This window comes from Gallinula chloropus (genome assembly GCF_964237585.1).
Source record: "Gallinula chloropus genome assembly, chromosome: 6".
In the NCBI taxonomy this organism is placed as follows: domain Eukaryota; kingdom Metazoa; phylum Chordata; class Aves; order Gruiformes; family Rallidae; genus Gallinula; species Gallinula chloropus.
Genome location: NC_140091.1, coordinates 2,268,783 through 2,289,031, shown reverse-complemented (window position 1 = coordinate 2,289,031; position 20,249 = coordinate 2,268,783). Strand labels below are relative to the sequence as shown.

Genomic DNA, 20,249 nt, shown 5'->3' with positions numbered 1-20,249 from the left:
GGGAGGGTCTGCCTGAGAACTCCAACTCACACCCACCATGCTTTGGTTTAGGGTTGGTTTATTGCTTTGTTGCCATTTCAGTGTGGGAAAAGCTGCTGGTGACCCAGGGTTGACAAATGTAAATGCTGCTAGAGCAAAGCATGAGAAAATTAGAGAGATGAAGATGAACCCAAGTTCTCTTCAGCCAGGGGACAGGAGATGGGACAAGGGGCAATGGGCTCAAGCTGCCCCAGGGCAGGGTCAGCTCAGCTGGGAGGGAAAATTTCTTCCCTGAAAGAGTTATGGGGCTGTGGCACAGGCTGCCCAGGGAGGGGGCTGAGTCACTGACAGTGGATGGGTTTAAAAGATGGGTAGATGAGGTGCTCAGGGATCTGGGGCAGCACAGGACAGGGACGGTTGGACTCGATGGTCTTAAAGGTCTTTTCCAGCTTGTGATTCTGTGTTGGTTTGGTACTATCCATTATCCGAGGCACCTCAGCCTACAGTCGCTCTAGCTAATGAGGAGTTTAATTGGCAGTTTAAAGGTTGCACTTTTGCAATCCAGTTTTCAGTGCACTTGGGAACATCTTGGGACCATCATCTGATGAAGGCTGGACCCCTTCCCATTGATTTCTCAACTGAAGTGGGATGTCTGTGGTAGGAGGTTTCCATCTCCACCGTCCCTCTTTCCCACCCCCCCTGTCTTCACAGTCATAAATTACTGTTGTTAATCCGTGGGGTCTAGCTGCTCCCAGCCAACTGGAAAACAACTCTGTGTGAATCCTGGGATTGTGCTGTGGAGCTGAGGAGTGCTGGGACATGGTTTGGGTGTCCTGGAAGGCGATCTCAGCACTTCTCTCTAATCCCATTAGCTCGCTGTGGCTGCTGTGACAGGGCTCTGGGGAGCGGGGCTGCGGGCTGGTGGCTTGCTCTGAGCCATGCACACAATGCAGGGGTGACTTCAAAGGGGCCCCCGGCAATTTGCATTTCCAAACTCTCACAGCCAAGGTCTGCAGGAGGGGATGAAAGTGGCTTTTGTTAAACTTAATGGCAGACTTGATTAAAAAAACCCTCCGATTTCTCCCGATTAATGGCATAGCCTGATTCCACTGGTAGGCTTCTGGCAGCTGGGGGAGGATGAATTCTGCCCAAAAACCCACCCCATGGCAAACAGAACGTGTTGCCTACCCTGCCGTGGTCATACTTAGGGATATTCCACTATCCCTAATTTATCCAGCCTAATTTATGAGCTACGTAGAAGCTGCCTCAGGTGGGTACCAAGGCGAATACCAAATCGTTAGCGAATTTCCATTAGGCATCTCCCATGGCTCAGCAGAGCTGCGGGGTCCAGCCGCTCAGAAAACGGGTCCCAAACGTCTCTAGCTGGGTTCTGGAAGCAAGAAAATGAAAGGGCTGAGTCCTGCTCCCCAAAACATCTGTAAAACCATCCACTGTGTGCCAGCAGAGTGTCCGTGACCAGCAGGAGCTGTGGATTATCTGGTCTGGGCTTCGGAGGTTTAGTGATTCCCTGTCTTTGCTGTGTTTGAAGAGTATTGGCAGATAATTTCCCATCTGGATTTACATCCTCCACTGCATAAAACAAAGCACCTAATGAAAGAAATCTGTCTGTTTAACTCCTGTCTTAGCTTTGGTTCTGTTTTAGCAATAACTGTTACTGCACTGGGGGAAGGTTGATGAAACATTTCCTATTTCAAGGGGATCAGCACTGGGACCAGTTTGGTTTTCAGTATACACTTTAAATTCTGTCACGGCTCACATGGCTCTTCCCACTGTGTTTATCAATGTTAAGCACAAGTTTGGTTCAAAAATAGGAACCAACATGTTAGCTGATTTAAATAAACACAATTTTTTTAAAAAAATTAATTTTTATTTCCTAATTTTTTATTATTTTAATTTTATTTTATGACTTTTATTACTTCTACTTTTATTATTTTAATTTCTATTTTTATTTTCATTTTTAATACTTACATTTTTAATTTTACTTTTTAATTTAATCATTTTATCTTTTTATTCTCTAAATTTTTTTCATTTTCTCATTTTATTTTTATTTTTACTTTTTTTAATGATCAATTTTTTTTTTCAATATTTTAAAAATCTTTTTTTTCCCCCTGTCCATTCCTGTTTTTTTCTTCTCATCAAGGCTGGTCTATTCCTGACTACAGCCCCCCCCATCCTTCCCAAGAGCATTCATTTCTCACACATTAATGCACCATATAGTCTGTCTACCCCAAAATGCCACTACCTGCTTTTACCAGCTGAAGGTTTCAGTGGTGTTTTTCCTTTCTTTTGAAAGAAATACACCAACTTCTTAGTGAATTCAAGAATTATTTGGGAGCTGCTGAGGACTACCTGCAGCGGTGTGGGAGTCTGGGAAGGTTAAAGGCATGCAGGGCACAAAGGCGATGCCGTGCCCCCCTCCCTGCGCTACCTACAGACCATATAATCCCTTATCACAGGCTCCTAATGGGGGGGGGGAAGGCGGTGGGGGCTTATTGGGGGCTCCTTCCCCGGGGTGAGCCTCACCCAGAACGAATCGAGGAGTGAAGAGAAACACAGAGAGCCCCTCGCATCGGCCTCTCCTACCACCAGTGCCAGCTCCCCGGGGGGGACGGGTTGTGGTGAAGCCGCCTGTGACACGTGTCCCCCTGTTGTGGTTGTGCTTGGTTGCAGTGACGAGTATGAAGAGGACGGGTTTTGCCAGCCCTACAGGGGCATCGCCTGCGCCCGCTTCATCGGCAATCGCACCATCTATATGGAGTCCTTGCACATGCAAGGGGAAATAGAAAATCAGATTACAGGTGGGTAAAAAAAAAAAACACACCCTTGCTTCCTCCCCTAAAAGCTTTTCCCTAAAAGCTGATGGAATTTTATAAACTCCTTTTCCTTGCTCTTTATCCTGCTGTGAGTATCCCATCACAAAGCTCGCCCAGGCCCCCTGCGCTGTCGGGGTGTCAGTGGAGGGAGTCATCCTCAGCAGCCTCCATGGCTGTGCTCATCCAGCTCCCCCCAAAAAGAAACTAAAAAAGGTTTTTTCAAGGAGAAATGACCGTGTATTTAAAACTTCTGGGGCCTCATAATCAGGCTACCTTGTGCTGCTGTTACCCAAGAGGATTTTAAAAGCAAGGGGAGACCAGACTTACTTGCTTTTTACATGGTTGAGGTCACTTAGGTGCTGGAAGAGGCTGCATCAATAATCCAGCAGGTAGCAGTTTTCCTTCAGATTTAGTGAAGAACCAGATTTCATCATTTGTGCAGGAGGCAGTGTGCTGAGGGGGGGTGCTGAATTCCAACTGGGGCCTCACAGATACCATGCTACTTCTCTACTTTTTAATATAAGTTAACCTTAGCCAGATCCTAGCCAACTTAGTCATCTTCTCTATATTCAGATTTTCTCTTGCTGCTGGAATATCCCGAATTTCTCATCCCCCCAGAGCCTTCTTCCTTGGTCTCCAAACACTGTAGGCATTCTGAGAAAGGCTTTTCCATTGCCCATGGGAAAGGCCACACAGTTCCTACACAGCCAGCAGCTCATAACATCACACCATTTTGTTTGGAAAGCCATTTGGGATGATGTGGAAGCTGACATCTCCCACAAAGGCACTGGTACCATCATCCTGCTGCCTGCAGACACTGACTTGGGCTTTTACCTGCTGGGTAAAAGGCATCCAGACGATTATAAAAGTAGAATTATCCTGAGGTTTGGGGTTTTGGTAACTTGCTGAACGTTAATCCCATGTTGAAAACCAGCTGTGTTCTCTCTGTCAGCAAAATTAGTGTTGTTAATAACTTTGAACATAATTAGTGCTCTGTATTGCTGGAAGGCCTCTTCATCACCTGAACATCTGAAAATAATAGTCACAATGGGAAGTGAGGGTTATACTGGGAAGGCAAGAGCACAGGAATAAAACTCCCAGCGGGTTAAGTAAAATCCTTTTGTATATTTTACAGCTGCCTTCACCATGATTGGCACTTCCAGCCATTTGTCAGATAAATGCTCCCAGTTTGCTATTCCTTCCCTGTGCCATTACGCCTTCCCCTACTGCGATGAGACCTCAGCAGCTCCCAAGCCACGAGACCTCTGCCGTGATGAATGTGAAATTCTGGAGAACGTCCTGTGTCAGACAGAGTATATTTTTGCAAGGTCTAATCCCATGATTCTGATGAGATTAAAGCTGCCCAACTGCGAAGATCTTCCCCAGCCAGATAGCCCCGAAGCCGTCAATTGTATCCGGATTGGGATTCCAATGGCAGATCCTATAAATAAGAGTAAGTTAAAACTGCCTGTGCTTCTGTGCAAGAATGCTGGTGGGAAAAGGCTGACTGTCGAAGTCAGAGCTGGAGCTGGGCTTTGAAAGCTCACAGGCACCGTGCTCTGGAGCACTTCTCCCCTAGCTAGTCTGGGGTGGGGAGAAACTCAGAAATACTTTCTCATTTCTTTCCTTCAGCTGCCTGTGGGCTCACACAAAGTGTTATGGATTGGTTTCATGCCTTTTCTAATTAACAGCAAGTAGGAAACACTGAGGATTTGAATACTGAGGGACATCGTAGCTTCAGCCTCCCTGTCCTTCCCCAGCATCCTGATGTGTTCCAGCAAGACTGGGGGTGCAGTACAGGGCTGCTTGTCAGGAAGAACACAGGGAGGGCCAAGTCCAGTGCTGTCCCTCTCTATTACAGCCAAATTTTAGACATTGGCTGAGCTTGCTTGTTGACCAGGCTGAGCTGCAGCCTGTTCACAGCCCTTATACATCTGAATAGTCACATATAAAACGTGGCTCCCACAAATTCTCCACCTTCATATGAAAATAATGGCTGCAATTCAGGTTCCCACTGTAGTTTTTACTTCTTTTGTGTATCTTATATTAAAAACGCTTGGCATAAGCTGTTTTCATTACAGAAGCATAAGCTTTAAATCCTCCCAGGAATGTGAATGCAAAGCAGGCCCTGAGTTACAGCCGCAGCAAATTGGGAGCCCCCGCTCCCAAACCGGGCTTCCCAGCCCCAGGCCAGCAGCAGTGTGCTGCTGTTGGGGGATGCTGGCAGCTTGGTACCCCTGGGTGCTGCAGCCATCCACCTTGCTGCTGAGAATTACTGCTTTGGATTGATTTTGTTACTTATTTATATTTCCCCCCCCCCCCCCCTTTCAGATCACAAGTGCTACAACGGCACGGGAGTGGATTACCGGGGGACGGTGAGCGTGACCAGGTCGGGGAGGCAGTGCCAGCCGTGGAACTCCCAGTACCCTCACACCCACACCTTCACCGCCATCCGCTACCCCGAGCTCAACGGGGGACACTCCTACTGCCGCAACCCAGGGAACCAGAAGGACGCCCCGTGGTGCTTCACCTTAGATGAGAACTTTAAGTCTGAGCTTTGTGACGTCCCAGCATGTGGTAATTACTGACCTTTATTACCTTTATCTTTGGGGAAAAAGGGGGGAAGTGTTTTGTCCCAGCTGTACAGCCTTCCTGCTGAACAGCAGCTCAGGGGAGCTGTGCCCAGAGTGTCTCTTGAATCACACACTCACAGAGCATTAGGAGTTGGAAGGGACCTCAAAAGCTCATCTAGTCCAACCCCCCTGCCAGAGCAGCATCAAATAGACTAAATCCCACAGGAACACATCCAGGCAGGTTTGAATGTCTCCAGAGAAGGAGACTCCCCAGCCTCTCTGAGCAGCCTGTCCCTGCACTCCATCACCCTCACAGTGACAAAGTTCCACCTGACATTCCCATGGAGCTTCCTCTGCTCCAGCTTGAACCTGCTGCCCCTTGTCCTGTCGCTGCCATCTCTGAGCAGAGCCTGGCTCTATCCTCCTGACTCTCCCCCTTTACATATTTTTAAACATTAATAAGGTCACCCCTCAGAACTGTAGGACAGGCTAAGTACAACAGAGCCAACACAGCATCCCTGCCCCAAGAAGAGCTTCAAACACCCACTGCCTGTGTGGCTGGCAGAGTGGTGGCATGAAAATATTTTAGCAGGGGATGAAGGTGGTGAAGCAGTGGCACCTTACCAGCCCCACATCCTGTGCTTTCCAGGTTGCCATTAGGATTGGTACAACTCCTGAGTCTAAATTAAATTGGACCACAGAAGTTGCACTGTTGATGCTGATGCACAAGATGGTTATAAAACCTTCTCCATCTCAGTTTATTCAGAGCCAGTCTAATAAATGCAGACGTTGCCTAACAGTGTCATGGGTTTGCCCTGGCTGGCAGCTGAGCACTGTGCAACTGCTCTTGGGGTGGGAAGAAGGCAAAAACCCAAAGGCAACCCTCACAAGTTGGGATAAGGACAGTTTATGGGGACAGCAAAGGGAGGGAGGAATAACATGAAGAGGACTTGATAGCAAAATGTACAAAAACTGGTGTTACATGTTGCAGTTTCTCACCAAACCACACAACTCAGACCATACAGCTCAGAGCTGTCTCAAAGCTGGACCCTCCCCAAATCACACATTCTGGACCCGTGTGCTCCTTCCCCCCACCCAGATCCCCTTTATGCCACGCATGACATCATGGTATGGAACATCCCTGGGCCAATTTGGGTCACCTGTCCTGGCTGTGTCCCCTCCCAGCTTCTTTGCTTCCACCACCTTCTCACTAGCAGGGCAACATGAGAAGCTGAAAAGCACCTGACTGCTTGGCAACAACTAAAACATCAGTGTGTTATCAGCACCAGTCTCATCCCAGCTCCCAAACCCAGCACTGCCCAGCTGCCAGAAAGAAATTAACTCTGTCCTAACCAAACCCAGGTCACAGAGCTCAGCCCTTGTGTAAAAAACAGATCATCTTGCCAGAGCCTCTTCACTGTGTTTTAGGTTTGTGTTTACAGAGCTGCCCTGGTTGCATTTTGCTTTTGTAAAATGAACAAAACTGGAGCTTCAGCTCTCATTTTATTCTGATTTTCTGAGACGTGGGGGCAGCGGATGGAGACCTGAACGAATGGTTCTGAATTGTTTAATCTGCATTTAAAAATACCAACACTGATAGCATGCCAAGAAAAAAAACCCAACCCACAACTCCTTGCATGGACACGCCAGAAATGCACCCAGAAATGGTCTGGAAATTCATGGTACAACGTTTCATGCAAAATTTGATGTTGCCTCCAAGTTGTCACAGTAACATTACCTTTCCCCTTGGAAAGGAGACAGTGTTTGATGTTACTGCTCGATAGCCAGAACCAAATGAAATTATTTCTGGTTATGGCTATGAACATTCCTGCAGTGAGACATGTTCAGAGCCTGCTCCAGAGTCTCTTTCAATTAATGGAAAGATGGGAATCGATGCCAAAATGGGATGTAAGTTATGTTCTTACTGAAAGAGTAGATCAGGGGAAAGGCAGACAGTCTGGGCTGTATCATGTGCATCTCAGACCCTCACTAACGTACATGCCTTTTAGCATCCCGTATCTCTTTGCTGTTATTTCAGTACATTTAACTTCTGTTATTTTCCCTGTTAATTAGGCACAGTGATAGACTGACTACACAAGAATAGCTCAAGCTATATAAACTGTTCCAAAGGTCTTTTTTCAGCCTTTCAGTACAAAACTCTGGATCTGAGTAGCAGTCAGCAGGACTCCCCTTCGCGTACTGTCGGCTCTTGGCTCTCCGCCCCGGGAGCCGCACGGCTGAGATGGAGCTCAGCCCTGGGGAGGGATGGGGAGGGGTTGGCAGCTCACTTTGAGCAAGCTCAGGGTTCTCTGCGTGTCCATGGCCAGTGGTACTGCTGAGCTTTCCACTGCCCTGTCCCTGTATGGCCTTGCAGCCATGTATGTTTTGTGTTGTCCACTGTTTCTGGATAACTGGGTAATTAAGAGTTGATAGAGTGGGGAGGCAGTGGGGCACTTGCCAGTCCCCTTTTAGGTAGGCTCTGAGCTCCCAGGACTGGCTCGCTGTTTTGGTCTGAAATGGCTGAATGCAGGATGCATTTGGACATGTTGCAAAAGTCTCTGATTTGGATGTTTTACTAGATAATAAATGAGATAGAAAGGCTTAACAGTGCCATAGGTTTGCCCCAGCCAGCAGCTGCTCTCTGGAGGGGCAGGAGGGGTAAAAACCCAAAGGCAACCCTTGCAGGTTGGGATAAGGACAGTTTACTGGGACAGCAAAGGGAGGGAGAAATAATATGAACAGGACTTGATAGCAAAATGTACAAAAACTGGTGTTACACGGTGCAGTTTGTCACCAAATGGCACAACTCAGACCACAGAGCTCAGAGCCGTCCCAAAGCCAGACACTCCCCCAGTGTGCTCTTTCTACCCATCCAGATCCCCTTTATGCCAAACATGGCATCATGGTGTGGAATATCCCTTGGCCAGTTTGAGTCACCTGTTCTGGCTGTGTCCCCTCCCAGCTTCCTTGCTTCCCCCACCTTCTTGCTAGCAGGGCAGCATGAGAAGCTGACAAGTCCCTGACTGCTTGGCAACAACTGAACCATCAGTGTATTATCGGCATCACTCTCATCCCAACTCCCAAACCCAGCACTGCCCAGAAAGAAACCCAGAAAGACAATTAACTCTGTCCTAACCAAACCCAGGACAGCTGGCTGGCCTGAGGGATTCCTGACAAAGGTTTTAATTACCTCTCACTGCTGCCTTAAGTTGTATGTGCTGTACAGCTTGGGTTTCACAGCTCTGTTATTCTAAATACAGAGAAATGGAGCTGTATCAGGTGAGTAGGACTTTGATTGTTAAGTGCTAATCTGCATATTAAAACCAAAATACTGCGTGGGACTCACATTCTACTGGTTTTACACAGGCTGAAAGAGCCATTTCAGGCACATTTCAATAAGCATTGTGTGTTCTACCTCACCAGGACATGCCTAGATGGGAAATGGATTTAATTAGGGTGGCTCCCAAGAAACCTATTAACCTAATGAGGCTTCACGGCGGGGGCTGCTACTTAATAGGAATAATAATTCCCTTTGACTGGAAGAGCTCAGGTGATGAACTAGTGCCCAGGTCTCCGTCTGCCTCGTGCTGACTCTTTTCTTTTTCTGGCTTTGACTGTATCTTTCAGTTGTCTCACAGGCTGCAATGGGCTCGTTTCCTAAAGGTTTGTCAGCCTGGGTGTAGGAAGATGTGAAACATGGAGCAATTCGAGCATGAGACAGCCATGAGAAGGGTTTGGAGAGGAAAGGCAGTGATTGTGTGTCTGTGCTAGAGGGCAGCAGCTCACGGAGGAAAACCACAGTGAGTCCACGCTGTAGAGCTGGATGTTCTCTAAAGGCAGGGTGAGGGCACACATCCTGCTGCTGCACACAGGGAGACAGTAACAAGGATGGACTTTAGTTCTCTCTTGTTTTCCAAAGGCCCTGGAAACATTTGGACTACCTCTCCTCTCAATTAAAACCCAGATGGCACAATCTTAATCTAAAAAGAGCCTTCAGAAAGGAGCATAGGGGGAGCAGAAGGTCAGTGTGAGCCTATAAGAGAAGAGGGGTTATGCCAAGTGACATCCAGAAGGGTTTGAACTTTGCCTCTGTCACAATTTGAGTCAAACCCAAGCTTAAGATCAAGTTCATGTTTAATTAAGTGCATAAAGGATATCTGTGTGGGCTGCTAAGCATGTCTACAAATCCAGGCAAAAAACACAAACTGAAATGACCCTGTAGGAATAATAAAACATTCCCAGTTCTGCCAGGATCTGCTAAGCCAGATGCTGCCACAGACACTCTCCTTTCTTCCTCAGAAACAACCAGGCTATGGCCACCAGTCCTGCAGCACAAGGTGATCTTCCAAATTCCAAGCCTGCCCTGTAGTTAGTGTGTTAATCCGAGTGTAATTATACCCTAAGCTTCATGAGTGCTCCTGGGAAATACCAGAGCAAAGCAGGCCTCAGCATCCCCATGCTGAGAGGATCCCTCTAGAAACTATGTCCTTGTCATCAGGAGCGGGTGAGGCATGAACACAAGGCTGTGAGCTCCTCCTGAAGCCCCTCTCCCACTGTCCCTTCCCTCCAAGAAAGGTGCTCTGTGAAACCAGAGCTGCTGGAGGGAGGCAGGTGGCTGATGTCCCAGCTGTGCCTGGCTCAGAACTAGCAGAACAAGGGGTTCATGGCATGAAACCCCCCTGGGATAAAAAACAGGACCATTTCTTCTAATTTCTTGCCATTTCCATGCATTTTCTCCCATTTCCCAGGTGTTCTCCACTGCTTCTGCTCTAGAGTCCCTAATTGCCCTGCTCCTGCACCTAGGACAGATGAGAAGCTTTCAGTCCCACATGCCCTGGGTGTTGTTTTGTTGTTTTGCCAGTTGACAGGGTCAATACAAAGGCCACAGATGCCAACAAAGAGGGGAGGCTCATTCTACTGTCTGTTTCAAGGCCACACAAACAGGAGGTTGAGGCATGTAGTTAAAGAAGCTCATTATACTCTCATTTTAAGCAGTGAGGAAGCAGGGTAACACACCGAATCATGAATAGACAGGAAGAAGGAAGGTCGCAGTGATTAAGAAAGATCTATCACCACTTGCCCCCATCATCTAGATCCACAGTCACTGGGGAGCCCCAGTTGCAGCAAGGATTTGAGACCCTGTCCAGGGAACTGGGAGGTCCTGTGCAGTGCATCCACTCGTAGGTGAGGCCTCCAAATTTGCTGCAAGAGGGCCCAGCTTTTTATAGTATTGAATAAACAAGTTCACATCACCTGATGAGGAATCATCTGGCCTCACTCTCCCTGTTGGATTCCACCCAAAGCCTGGCTAGGGCTCAAGGAGGAATCCAAGGGACTATCTCTACCTCTCTTCACTTTGACCACATATTTCTCCACAGCACCAGACATCTGGTCTCATGGCCTTGCAGAGTGCCTCCAATCAGAGAAAAACTGTTCTGCTGGTTACAGGAAGAGTGATGACATTGCATATGTGATTGTAGTGAATATATTGTTGGGTTTTGAGACTCATCTGGAGGTCAGCTTTGGTTTGGGGCCTATGGTTCAGGCCTCAGTACTTTAGGTGGCCACAAAAATGCTTTGGCCAATGCTAGGAGATGTTGAGAACAGGAGACTGGAAATAAATAGGAGGATTTTTGTTGGATTAGAGAAACTATGGCAGAAAACCTAATGTACATGTTAAAGCAAGGTTTCCATCATCCCAACCAGACCCTTTCTTCCATAAGCTATTTTAGAAATTAGCTTTCCTGAGACCCTTCCTTCATTTCCCCCCAGGCAATTGCCACCTCACAGGATTCAACTACTTCACATCTGTAGGTAGGTCTGAACTGACACACTGCAGGGAAATTGTTCCTGGTCATTCCATGATCTCACAGAAATGTTACTCAACAAACTTAATTGCCCAGTTAATATTAAGGAAATCAAACAGCATTCACAGTGCAGTGGTGTTACCCAACTGCTTTATTCTTAACACTTCTAGTTGACCCAGGGATGTATTTTTGTCTGTGGGATTGTTCATTCATTGTTTTGTTTGTTGTTTTGTGGTATTTTTATTTCTGCAACAGATTATAAGGATTCCAAGGAAAAGAATAAAATGGAAATCCTGTATATCCTGGTGCCGAGCGTCACTATTCCCCTGGCCATAGCCCTGCTCTTCTTCTTCATCTGCATCTGTCGCAACAACCAGAAGTCATCCTCCCCTCCTGTTCAGAGACAGCCTAAACATGTGAGAGGGCAAAACGTGGAGATGTCAATGCTCAACGCCTACAAGCCAAAGGTAACCCCTCATTTCTGCTTCCACTTTCACTGTTTGGAAAGGTGGGAGTGAAACACTTTGATCATCTCTGCCCAGAGAGGGGGTGGGTGCCCCATCCCTGGGGGTGTTCAAGGCCAGGTTGGATGGGGCCCTGAGCAACCTTGTGTAGCTCCAGGCCTGGAGGTTGGTGGCCCTGCCTGTGGCAGGGGGTTGGAGCTCTGTGGTCCTTGGAGTCCCTTCCAACCCAGACCATTCTATGGCTCTATGATCTCAGCACTGGAATATGAAGCTTATTTTCAACTTGTGGTTTCTGCCGGTGCCTTCAGCAGCGATTTTGGTAAGGGCTTTTCTCAGCAGCAGCACAGCAAGAGTGCTGGACTTATGGAGGTAATTCCCATGTGTCCCATGTACCTGGATAAATCAGAGCTGGAGGGGTTATTTTGCAATAAAGCCAGCACAGCAACCCATTCCTGAAGCATCTCAGAATTGCCTCGTTTAAGGTAGAAAGTGATGCAGATAAGGATGTGACTCAGCGTTTTCTCAAGAGAGTTTTTTCCATGGCTCTGCTGTAGTCGTTTGTCATCCACTGAAGTTGCTTTGGAAAGATTTGTGCTGTGTTTTACTCCTTCTCTCAGTTAAAAAAGAGAAATTGCCCAAACAGAACCTCAAAAATCTTGTTGCTGGTATTGTTTTGCTTCACTGTAGTCCCAGTCATGAAGCATTTGAAAAAAATCATTTAAGATTTAAGCCTGATTAACCTTGAGCTCTTGGTTTTGATTTTATATATCCCCCATTTTGGGGCTGCCACTGCCTCCTGCTGCCTATGGGCAGAACAGTGCCCAGAAAGCATTTACTGTGTTTTTCAGGCCATGCCACTTCTCTCTGACAACTTGACATTGAGGGGGTGGATGTCCCGTCCCTGGGGGTGTTCAAGGCCAGGTTGGCTGGGGCCCTGGACAACCTTGTGTAGCTCCAGGCCTGGAGGTTGGTGTCCCTGCCTGTGGCAGGGGGTTGGAGCTCTGTGACCCTTGGGGTCACTCCCAACCCAGGCCATCTATGATTCTATGATTCATTCTGTGATATCAAAATGCTGGTAATAGCACAAAGAGCATTTACTCAGATAAGTGTCAAAACTGTATCCTGCATCCAACCTCCACAGAATATTTTAGTAGATGTGAATTTGCTTCTTGGTCCTTGTTCCCCTAGATATTTGGGGTACAGTCCTGGCTAAACTGAAGACAATGTGAACATGAGCATCATTTTACTGAGGTCACAGTTTCCACCTAGGCTGCTGGTGCACCGATGCCTCACACACACAGCGTAGGAAAGCAACTCACCCAGCAATGTTTGTGGAGACAGAGCGTGCTGTTTCCTTTTTTGTGTTTAAAGTCGTGTGCTCTGCAAAGCTTTCCATCCTATTTATGCTAATTCTGTCTTTCCCCATTGGGAAACCCAGCTCTCCCCATCTCACATGTTTTGATTGCCTTCAAACAACATTTTAAAAGAAAGGAAGTAGAATCCTATTTTTAAATCCAGTATTAATGTCAACTTTGGGTGGAAACACTCTCAGGCTCCAAGCTCCAACTGAGGTGCACGTGTGTTTGCTCATATGAGTAAAAGCATTAGCATTTCATCCAAAACCCTGTTTGAAGGGGTTTTAATTACCTTCAAAAAATATAATAAACTGAGCTCATCTTGTCATTCACCTAATGGAAGGAGCCGATGAAGAGATAGAGGCGGTGGGCTTCGCTCTCACCGCTCTCCCTTTGTACTGGGTTTACTTTGGCCTGCTGCCTCCTATGTATTTTACACTTCTTTACATTCTGTACACCCATGTATGACAAATACTTGTCAAACAAAAAGTAAGCAGATTTATAACCCCTTAACTTGAAATGAGCCCTTCCTGCCAAAACTTTATGACTTCATTTTCTTTCATAGTTTTCCACTATGTCGGTTCAAACAGACGAACCCAGCCTCAGGTCAGACAGAGGTCATTTCACTTTCATTACTAAAATATAATTTACAATATGCCAGACCTAAACAAGTTTTAGCCTAAAGGATTTGTTTAATATAAACCAGCTGTTCCTCAGCAATATAGCTAATTTCCTGCCATCACCGTACAGTCTACTGGCTGATTGCTTAAATGGCATTATTATTATTATTATTGTTATTGTTATTATTATTATTGTTATTATTATTATTACTACAATATTTGTCTAAAAGTCATAGTGATCAATACAATTAGAATTAATTTCTTCTAAAATGTCATTTTTTTTAGAATGCCCATTCTTTTCCTATATTGCCACTGTAAATCATTGCAGGAATGCCCATGCTGATGCTTACACTAATTTATAAACCCCAGATCCCAAACTTGTTAGCCTTAAATTACTACCTGTTGCTATACTGGAGACCCTAAATGAGCAGGTTTGGCTGTTGGTGTGAGGAGCCCGTGTGGAAGTTAATGTCTGATGATAATGGGATGAGGTTTAACAAGGCTGTAGAGTGCTGCACATGGGACATATCAACCCCAGGCAGTGCTACAGGCTTAGGGGAGACTGGCTGGAGAGCTGTCAGGAAGAGAAGGACCTGGGGGTGTTGGGTGATGCCGACTGAACATGAGCCAGCAGTGTGCCCGGGTGGCCAGGAAGGCCAATGGCATCCTGGCTTGTATCAAGAGCAGTGTGGCCAGTAGGTCTGGGAAGGGGATTGTGCCCCTGGACTGGGCACTGGTGAAGCTGCACCTCCAGTGCTGGGTCCCAGGGAGTTCCTGTGTCACTGTGCTTGGCTTTCAGCCCTCCTGTGCGGAAAGATCTTTTACTTAAAACTGTGTTCTTGGGCTTCTGTTCTTCTGACCTGTTGCTGCTGTCATTTCTTTAACAGAGCAAAGCCAAGGAGTTGCCCCTGTCCGCTGTTCGTTTCATGGAAGAACTGGGTGAATGCGCTTTCGGCAAGATCTACAAGGGACATCTCTACCTTCCAGGCATGGATCACGCTCAGCTCATCGCTATCAAGACCCTGAAAGACTTTAACAACCCTCAGCAGTGGGCAGAGTTCCAGCAAGAAGCATCTCTCATGGCTGAGCTCCATCACCCCAACATCGTTTGCCTCTTGGGCGTGGTGACCCAGGAGCAACCTGTCTGCATGCTCTTCGAGTACATGAACCAAGGAGACCTCCACGAGTTTCTCATCATGCGGTCGCCGCATTCGGATGTTGGATGCAGCAGCGATGAGGATGGGACTGTAAAATCCAGCCTGGACCATGGGGATTTCCTGCATATTGCTGTCCAGATCGCAGCAGGGATGGAGTACTTGTCCAGTCATTTTTTTGTCCACAAAGATCTCGCCGCTCGGAACATTTTAATCGGAGAGCAACTTCACGTGAAAATTTCAGACCTTGGACTCTCCAGAGAAATCTACTCAGCAGATTACTACAGAGTTCAAAACAAGTCTCTCCTCCCCATCCGCTGGATGCCACCAGAGGCCATTATGTATGGCAAGTTCTCCTCTGATTCCGATATCTGGTCGTTTGGAGTCGTTTTGTGGGAAATATTCAGCTTTGGACTTCAACCCTATTATGGATTTAGTAATCAAGAAGTGATAGAGATGATCAGGAAAAGACAACTGCTGCCATGCTCTGAAGACTGTCCTCCCAGAATGTATAGCCTGATGACAGAGTGCTGGCATGACCTGCCATCCAGGAGGCCACGGTTTAAAGAAATCCATGCCAGGCTGCGCTCCTGGGAGGGTCTTTCCAGCCACACTAGTTCTACTACCCCCTCGGGTGGGAATGCCACCACCCAAACGACTTCCCTCAGCGCCAGTCCGGTGAGTAACCTCAGTAACCCCAGGTACCCTAACTACATGTTCCCAGCACAAGGAATACCGCAAGGCCAAATCGCCGGCTTCATCGGCCCACCGATACCTCAAAACCAGCGATACATCCCGATCAACGGGTACCCGATACCGCCAGGATACGCTGCTTTCCCGGCCGCCCACTATCAGCCACAAGCTCCACCCAGGGTAATCCAGCACTGTCCTCCTCCAAAGAGTCGCTCTCCCAGCAGCGCCAGCGGATCGACTAGCACAGGTCACGTCACTAGTTTGCCATCTTCAGGATCCAACCAGGAGGCAAATATCCCTTTGCTATCTCATATGTCAATTCCTAGTCACCCGGGGGGGATCGGTATCACAGTTTTTGGCAATAAAACTCAAAAACCCTACAAAATTGACTCAAAACAATCCTCCCTATTAGGAGACTCCAGCATCCATGGACCTAATGAATCTATGATTTCAGCTGAATTGTAAATATAGCGAGAGGCCTTTGTAAATAGAACTATTTACAGGACAAACCAGAAAGCCGTAGAAAAAGATTTATATTCAAATATTTTATTAAAAGATTCTCCCAGACATTGCAGCAAGTATCTTCTGTGAAGTTTTAACTGCTTAACAGGATGGGCAGGCTCAACCAGACAGCGATCATTGTGGTATGGATGCTCAGCTTCGGCAGCGGACGCCTCGTTTCTCTAAGTGCCACCCACAGTTCAAAAAGGGGAAGGGGAATTTGATTTTGTTAACTTTTTTTTTTTCAATAAAAACCATTTTATTGTAGGCTTTTTCACAGCTTTGGAAACCTCTGTTGTGGCTTAAATTGCAGAAACTTCTTTATAGTGAAAAGCATCTTTTAATATTTGTCTCTTTTCTAGGGGATGCAGATACTCAGAGGCCTGCTGGGTGTGCAATGTCAGTTCCAGTAGAGAGTTAAAGTAGCTGTAAATGTTGCAGTCGAGGATTATGTTTCAGATACGTTGGTCTGAAAGCTGAATGAAATTACTTCAGGTAGGATTTTGGTTTTAAACTGGGAGTCTGAGGTCAGATTCAGCCCCCAAAACAAGAGGCATTTATATGACCCTTGAGTTTACCACCTTGCAGCCCGTGACCGTCACTGCCGTTGGCCGCTAAAGACGGCTTAACCTACAAAATTGCCTTAAAGGTGATGAAATTAAACATGTTTTAATTTCAGAACCCGCGTCGACTGGCGCAAAGATAACGTTTCATGACCTAGGAGTGAAAGCAGAAGTTGTATATCCTTTTGTTGCTATGCAACTGTTGGGTGGGAAGGCTCCAAACCACCATTTGGTAAATGACAATCAGTTTGCCAGGGAATATTTATTACTTTGGATCAGTGTGGAATTTCAGTGACCACGACTCTGGTAACCCTGAGGAAAGGGAAGCTCGCGTTCCATCGGGCAGCAAACCCATTGATAGCAATTTTGTCTGTCAATTCTAATAATAATGTGAATTAGCATTAATTTTCCACTTAGAAATACGACATTTGTCTTAATTAGTAAAGAAAAAATTTCATTCAGGTCTCGGCAATCTAGGCTAATTAATTGAAACCACTTTAATGAGTTACAAAAGTGCTGTGTACATGGCAGGTTCTCACAGACTCATTTTTGTACCGAAGAGTGTTTTTTATTGTACACAGAACAAACCAAATCCTTTTGCTCAGTTGACAATGTTGTATAATAACAACTTTATTTTTATCTTCTTTTTTGCACAAAAGTGTGATAATGTTTTGTACAGCAGAAGTGAAAATACATCTCTGCATTTTCTATCTTTGGTCTGTTTCTTTTTTTATTATTATTATTATTATTTTTAACCTGATGTAGATGTTCTTGAAATATATTATGGTGATATTCAGCCACTACCTTATACAAATATTGTTTCCTTTTCACTGCATGCGTTTAATCACTGTATTACTTGATGATTGATTTGTTAATTATGGGCATTTCAATTAGGCAAGCATGAAAAATGTAATGACAAAGGCTATTTTATAATTAAGATACGTGCATTCTTGTATTTCACATGCCAGAGATGATATTAAACACTGATTATTTTATGCTGCTGTTTATTAAAACCTTGTTTTAACGGACGCATCCCGGCATTTCCTCCACCTCCGTGTAAGATGCTCATGGAGTTTCTTATTTAACAGAGTTAAAACCTCACTCAGCCCAAGGAGTGTGCTGAAGTGTTCACTTCAGTGGTGGAATGTGAGAGTTTTGCAGATGTTTTGAGAAGTTTTGATGTCCTGCTGTGTTGGATGAATTTTCCTGGTAGGTTGTGTTGCTGGAGCAGCTGAAGCCGCCCAGCTTCCCCTCTGTTGCATGAAACCCTGTTTGCAGATTAAGAGCAGTCTGTAATTGTGTGATAAGGGCTTGTGTGACTTCTGTGATGCCTTAGAGTGTCAGCTTCCACACAGATGGAATTTCCATCTGGGTGGGGAATGAAAAGATGCTACAGGTTAGTGGAAATCTAGCTTTGCCCAGAGGTTCAGGCAATAATGACTCTTAAGAACTTCTGCATCTGCATCGGGTTGTTGGGCTCAAATGCTGAAGTTTACAGTTGGATGGAGGTGCTTTCCAGGATGGGATGAGATGGTTTTCTCTGAGCTGTAGCTGGTAACACAGCTGGAGGCTGGGGAATGGCTCTCTTGCACAGGGTACATCACCTTGCAGTGCTTGCTCTTCATCTTGTATTGTTGCTTTTGATCCATCCTTTCCCTCATCTGCCCCTGTGTACTGTTTTGGATGGCTGCATCAGTGCAAACGGTTCTTTAGCATCAAACACACTGAGAAGGAAGAAACCTTTTTGTCCCACCCATTTTTCCTGTGGGGTTGCTTAGCCTGTACCGGTAAGAGCTTGAGATTTCAGCAGTGCTAGATGACAGTATCTGCTCAGTATTCCAAAGTGTCTGCTTTCAGAAGCAGGAGAAACTATATGCAGACAGACAGGTCTGTGGTCCTTAGGTTGTGCTGTTGCTGTAAAATCTTCTGTAAAGAACATGCTGGAAATAAAGTCAGTGGAGGAATAAGATTCTGTAGTTGGCACACAGACAGTGGTGCAGAACAGGAAAGGGAACTGAGATATGGTGATCGATGACATCAAAGTATTTGCTCTTCACTGTCGAGAATCAGCCTTCGGGGAGTGGATGTGTGAGGAGCAGGGGGTATCTTCAGGGGTTCACCTTTCGTCTGCACAGGCTGGAAAAGAGCCCTGGAACCAGCTCACGAGATGGTCTCTGCTGCTTGGGATGACAAGTGATGGATGTCCCTGGATGTGTTAGGCCTTGTGCCCTAATTCAGATCAGTTCTGTGGAGAGGCAACGTGCCCTCGCAGCACCCCGACTGCACCCGCCTAGCTCCGGCAGGACTGTGGCATCCGAGGTAAGCTCAGCTGGGAATTCACATGTTTAGCTTGGATTGCCCTTAGGAAAGCAGTAACCTAATACTGGAGCAGCAACAGGAGCCATCAAACTGCCCCCCCACACACACTTTGTGGGTTTCTGTTAAAAAAACAGGAGCTGCGGCGCAAGCGCCCTTACAGCTCCCCTTAGGGGGGTCCTTAATTTCCAAGGAAGCTGGGTCTGTAAGGTTAAAATACTTATAGACTCATGGATATGAACCAGCACTGTACAATACACCTGAAAATTCCCACAGAGTCCTCCCCATCCCCTTCCTCATCCCCTTCCTCATCCCCTTCCTCATCCCCTTCCTCATCCCCTTCCTCATCCCCTTCCCCATCCCCTTCTTCATCCCCTTCCCCATCCCCTTCTTCATCCCCTTCCCCATCCCCTTCTTCATCCCCTTCTTCATCCCCTTCTTCATCCCCATCCCCTTCCCCATCCCCTTCCCCATCCCCTTCCCCATCCCCTTCCCCATCCCCTTCCCCACCTCTCTCAGTGGGTGAAGTTCCTGACCGGTGAGGCTGAAATCACAGTCTGGCTCACAACTGATGCGCAGGGAACGAAGGTAACACAGAGAGTCAAGAATTCATCAGGGAGAGATTGGGGGGTGGGAAAAATCTTCTAAAAACCAATTAGATAATGTGGAAAATATGTGTTGTCAGAAATGAAGGAGCTACTCCTCAGGAGGGAGTGCAGACCTGCAGATGAAAGCTGTTTTCAGGGCAAATGAAGGAAGAGGGACTTTTCCAGGTTTTCCATGCTACGTGCTGGAATCATCATCCTTTCTTCCTTCAAGAGACAGGACAGCCAAGACTGCTGGAAATGCAGCAATGGCTTGAGAAGCTCTAGAGGTTTGGAAACAAAACTGAATAAGCACTGGTTAGTGAGCCTTTGATCTGGAGAACCTCGTTCTCTCCTGGTTAGCTTATGTTTCTGTGTATGAGAGAGTAAATATTTGCTGATTTAAAGACCAAAATGCAGGAGCTGAAATGCAGATTGGTATCCTTTGTTCCCACAGTGGGGTGATTATAGTGGGGTCCTGCATTCTCTGGATTGAAAGCAGGAGGTGAAGCAGAGAACTTGTGCAGGAATTTCAGCTGGAAAACTCAGAAATACAGGGATCTGTTTATCCAGAGCATGAGGAATTATCCAAAATGAATCTCTTATTTGCTTTGCATGACTAAGGATGTCTGAGAAGGTTGCAGGCTTGGCAATAACTCTATTAGATTTGTTGTTCTGATCCTGTTCTGTAACTTACCTTCACCAGGAGAACTTGGACATGTGCACCTGGCTCAGAACACTCCCAGTGGTCTGGCAGGTGATGCAAAAGCTATGTCAAGCACAAACACACGCTGCTGCCTGTGGGG

The 20,249-nt window shown here is 46.5% G+C and overlaps 1 protein-coding gene across 1 annotated transcript in view; it reads left to right on the top strand.

Annotated features, from left to right (window-relative positions):
• The window catches only part of ROR1 (receptor tyrosine kinase like orphan receptor 1), a gene marked incomplete at its 3' end in the record, with an annotated part of 48,697 nt that extends 32,753 nt beyond the window's left edge, over positions 1-15,944 (top strand). The window contains exons 4-8 of the mRNA XM_084265982.1: positions 2,671-2,798; positions 3,949-4,266; positions 5,145-5,390; positions 11,449-11,660; positions 14,520-15,944. Of these exons, the coding sequence (XP_084122108.1) occupies positions 2,671-2,798; positions 3,949-4,266; positions 5,145-5,390; positions 11,449-11,660; positions 14,520-15,944 (2,329 nt within the window). The remainder of the gene's footprint in view (positions 1-2,670; positions 2,799-3,948; positions 4,267-5,144; positions 5,391-11,448; positions 11,661-14,519) is intronic.
• Positions 15,945-20,249: the final 4,305 nt, after the last annotated feature.